Source organism: Otolemur garnettii, unplaced genomic scaffold (genome assembly GCF_000181295.1).
Source record: "Otolemur garnettii isolate 467f Iridium unplaced genomic scaffold, OtoGar3 scaffold00133, whole genome shotgun sequence".
NCBI classification, from domain to species: Eukaryota; Metazoa; Chordata; class Mammalia; order Primates; family Galagidae; genus Otolemur; species Otolemur garnettii.
Window position 1 is genome coordinate 2,661,045 of NW_003852528.1, and position 4,394 is coordinate 2,665,438.

At 48.9% G+C, this 4,394-nt stretch overlaps 1 protein-coding gene across 2 annotated transcripts in view; it reads right to left on the bottom strand.

Annotated features, from left to right (window-relative positions):
• Positions 1 to 392: 392 nt before the first annotated feature.
• The window catches only part of ILKAP (ILK associated serine/threonine phosphatase), a 23,813-nt gene continuing 19,811 nt past the window's right edge, over positions 393 to 4,394 (bottom strand). The window contains exons 9-11 of one of the 2 annotated variants that reach the window (XM_023518234.1): positions 2,714 to 2,833; positions 946 to 1,027; positions 393 to 661 (exon numbers count right to left, since the gene is read on the bottom strand). In XM_023518234.1, the coding sequence (XP_023374002.1) occupies positions 521 to 661; positions 946 to 1,027; positions 2,714 to 2,833 (343 nt within the window). In that variant the 3' untranslated portion in view covers positions 393 to 520. The remainder of the gene's footprint in view (positions 662 to 945; positions 1,028 to 2,713; positions 2,834 to 4,394) is intronic. The other variant, XM_023518235.1, reaches the window with a different exon arrangement.

Genomic DNA, 4,394 nt, shown 5'->3' on the forward strand with positions numbered 1-4,394 from the left:
ACAGCAACCTCCAACTCCTGGGCTTAGGGGATTCTCTTGCCTCAGCCTCCCAAGTAGCTGGGACTACAGGCGCCCACCACAACACTCGGCTATTTTTTGTTGCAGTTTGGCCAGGGCCGGGTTCAAACCTAACCACCCCTGGTATATGAGCTGGTGCCCTACTCACTTAGCCACAGGCACCACCCCCAAACCAGGGTCTTGATGAGGGTGAAAGAGCACATGTTAAGATGGCTGTGAACTCCAAATCATTACATGACCTGTAGCTTGCAGGTCAATGTGAGCCAGTCCAAGATGCCACTAATGGTTTTAACAAAGACAGACCCAGAGCACTTTCAAAAGCAAACACAACCTCTGAAGGGTTAAGAGTGGCTCAAAAATAACTCAAAAGACTAAGAAAAAAAAAAAGAAACCTTTATTTACAACCACAGGGGTCCCATAGGAGCACACAAAACAAACAGAATGTGCACACACAAGATGAACCTTTGGGTCAACACCACGGTGTCCCTGCACACACCGTCCCTCAATGCCCTATCCGCACCACCATCACGGTGACATTGTCAGCTGAGCCCCGCTGCACTGCCTTGTTGGCCAGCCTGTTGCAGGCTGCTTCATAGCGGGCGTCCACAGCGGGCTTCCCTTCTCGGGTCTGTATCTTCTCATCCTACCAAACAAGAAAGGGGCATGAGTAGACAGGGTGATCGTGTACCCTGTCACTCTCCTAAGACACTATCACCAACAGGAAGAACTGCTCTGGTCTTGGTGAGGGCTGGCAAGACAAGAGGACAAGTGAGTCCCCTGAGCGGAGTCCATGTGGAGAAGAGCACAAGGGGTCCACCCAACACGGGGGGTGGGGGGGACACAGGGAATCTCAAGACTTCTATTTCTTTAAAAACTAAGGTGCATTTGTACCCCCAGCTACTGGTACCCCCTTGTGAGATTTCTTACCTCAAGGCAGGACAAGATGAAGTTCACGGCTTCTTCTGGGGTAAAAACCTTGAAGAGTCCATCACAGGCCAGCAAAATGAACCTATAACACCAGGAAGAAATATAAATGGGTTTCAGCAAAATGTTTTTAAAATAAGAGGGCCTGGAGATGGAGGTAAACTAAACCTCAGGTGTTATGGTAAATAAAGCACGTTGCTATCACCACATGTCTTGTACCACTTCCCAAAGACTTAAAGCAGAGAAAACTGTCTGACCTCAGTGAAACACCTGAGTGCAGGCTGCCCAAAAGGGGACTGCGTGAGCCCCAGACCCAAGGAGGGGACAGCTGCCTACTTCTGTTTTGTTTGAAAACAGCATGGTCTCCCTTTCAGAATCTACTCCCCTCCTCTAGATGGCCTGTGGACATCTTTCTGAATGCCAGTGGATTTGACAGGATAGTTCTAGTTCTCCTGGCAAGTTGGGGGTAAGGTGGGGGTGCTTCTTCACAGCTTTAAAAGTATAACCACCTTTCTTTTCTCACAGTAATACCACATATCTTTGTTTTCTTCTTCTGACTGGGCATTCATTCAACCAGTATTTCCTTAGTGCATGGTCCCTGCTAAGGACACAGTAGGGACAAGTCCAAGAAGACTCCTGGACTTGGGCAGACCTGGAATGACTAATCACACAGACCTATGATTACAACCGAGAAGGGAACCTACAGAAGCAAAGATGAGAGTACTAGGCAGACAGGGACCTGGGTAGTGTGGAGCAGATAAGACTTTACTAAGGCACCATGAGGAAAACCAGAGGAGGGGCTGCCGGAAACATGCCCACAGAGCCGACGCTGGGGGAGAATGCGGCACGCTGAAGGCAGGTGCAGAAAACAGGGGAGTGTGGTCTGAGAAATGCGGCTGAGCAGGCAGGTGCAGAGCAAGGTGTATGCTCTTCACCCGCAGCACTGGGGCAGGACTCCTGAGCTATACCTCAAAGGACTATCCCAGCTGCAGAGTCCCCAGTCTCTCTCACCTCCCTCAGCAAATCAGCCCTGTGTATCCTGCTTTCCTGAGCTTTCTACTAGTCTCCTTCCTGCCACCGCCTTAGTTCAGGGCTACCATATCATATCCTAACGGGCCTCCCTGGCTCTATGACACAACTTTTAACAGTTACTTTTTAAGGACTTCCCTGCATGAGGCATGGTGGTGCCTTATCTTTAGGCATGCAGAATGGGAGACAGACAACTACATGGGCAGTCTCCTTCTCATCCTAGCTTGGCTCTGCTTAAATACCTCCCATGATTCTTCACCAGTTACTATAAACTAAAATTTAAACTTCTCAGCATGGAATTGAGGGCCATTTACAATCTATCCTCAAAATACCCTAGCATCATTTTCCCATCACTCCCTGTGTCCTCCAAGAACCTATCTGGTCACGCTTTCATCACATGGTCAGTTTAATGCCTTAGTGTAGGTTCCCTCTGTCAGGAAAGCCTCTCCTCTCCACCAGGGACATCACCCTTCCCTCACTACCAAAGCCTCTCAGAGCTCTTCACACTCCTGGGACAAACTGAATAGCAACAGCCCATTCCATGTGCTCCCTGACCACAAGGACCCACTAGAGGAGAAGCTGCCTTCTACCTACCTCTGTACCTCAGGGCTCGCACAGCATCTAAGACATTGCAGTCTATCCACATTCCTCCCAGCTAAGGTTCGATACAAATTGGAAGAAGTCAGGAAGAGAAATAAAGCCTTGTGTACGCATACCTGTGCCTTTGGTAAGGTCTTTTTACCTGTCATTGGGGGTCAGCTGGCAACGTCTGATGTCTGGCACAGAAGTGACACCACAGCGCTTGTACTGACCATCCCCAATGGAGCGGGACACCTCCAGCACACCCAAGACACGCCCATCCCTAAAAAGAGGGGAAGAACACTTTCAGGCTCCTTCTGACAGACTGCGAGTCCACAGTACTTAGGATCTGATCTTAAATACTGAAAGCCAGAGTGTGAAAGATGCAGACTGTGGACTCTACATTGTTATCCAGTACTGACATTACTTTATCTCAAATAATATGCAGAGATGCCTAGGTCGTCAACCTTCTGCTGCCCTGGGGGCTCTGCTCAGCTGCGCACTGGCAGGAACAACACTGCCCTCACAGCCACTGCCCAGACTAACCCTCCAGTGGATTCAGTGGTTCTCATCACAATGCTGTGGTCCACGCTCCAGAGCTGGACTTGACTGGATTTGGCAGGGAAGGGGGCTGGCATTGTACTCTACTCTAAAGCTCCTCAGACGTTTTGGGAATATAGCCAGGGTTAAGAATAACTGAGATGTTTTGCATTTCAATCTAATTTGATTCAGAAAATACCTGAAAATGACTATTCCTAGATTCTGGAGCACATTTTCTTTATACTGGGGTACAGATGTGATTTAACACAAATATAAATGGTAGTATATTCTGCACAGCAATGTGTTTTTATCCATCTCACCAATGTGTTTTTATCCATTCCCTTTAGTTGGGAAAGATACAGAAAAGGTGAGGAGGTGACTTAGAAATGGGCAGAGACACCTATGGCACAGTTCTCCTCCTGAGGAGAAACCATGTGGGGAGCTGACAGTCCTGTCCAGGCTCAGGTGCTTTCTCACTGTGTGCCCTGAGGCAGCTGCCAGCTCCCTGGCCTTTAGGCCTCATCCATAAAGCAAGGGATGACAATCTACACTTAACAAGGTGCATGAAGGTACTCGGCAGACACCAAAGCCAAGCATGGAGGTTAGCATCACGATGGGGCACCCAAATCATAGAACAGGCTGCTACAGCCTCCGTGAAGATGGATGCATATGGCAGGTAATTCTGCCTGAGCCTGGGCTGCTGTCCCAAGGGCATAATTCAGCGTGGATTCCTGGCCCTTCCCTGGGCCACAAAGTCATGCTCTCAGTGGCTCACAGTTCCATAACAGATATGGGTTTTCTTTTCTTCCTCACAAACTTCTGTTGGCATCTGTAAGAAGCTGAGCAATCTTTTGGGATACAAACTGTTAATACAAACAGCAAGAAGCAGCACAAAGCATGCGGGCACGTAGCTGTACATGGAGGGGTGTGGGGCACTTAGCCTTAAGAACACCAGTTCAGGCTCGGCGCCTGTGGCTCAAGTGGCTAAGGCGCCAGCCACATACACCTAAGGTGGCGGGTTCAAATCCAGCCCTGGCCCACCAAATGATGGCTGCAACCAAAAAATAGCCAGGCATTGTGGCGGGTGCCTGTGGTCCCAGCTATTTGGGAGGCTGAGGTAGGAGACTTGCTTGAGCCCAGGAGTTGGAGGTTGGTGTGAGCTGTGATGCCATGGCACTCTACCCAGGATGACAGCTTGAGGCTCTGTCTCAAAAAAAAAAAAAAAATTTACTCCTTAATAAGGCCTCAATAAATGTCAAATGTTATCTTAACTAAAGAAATGGAAAGTGTTCTAGCACATTAGG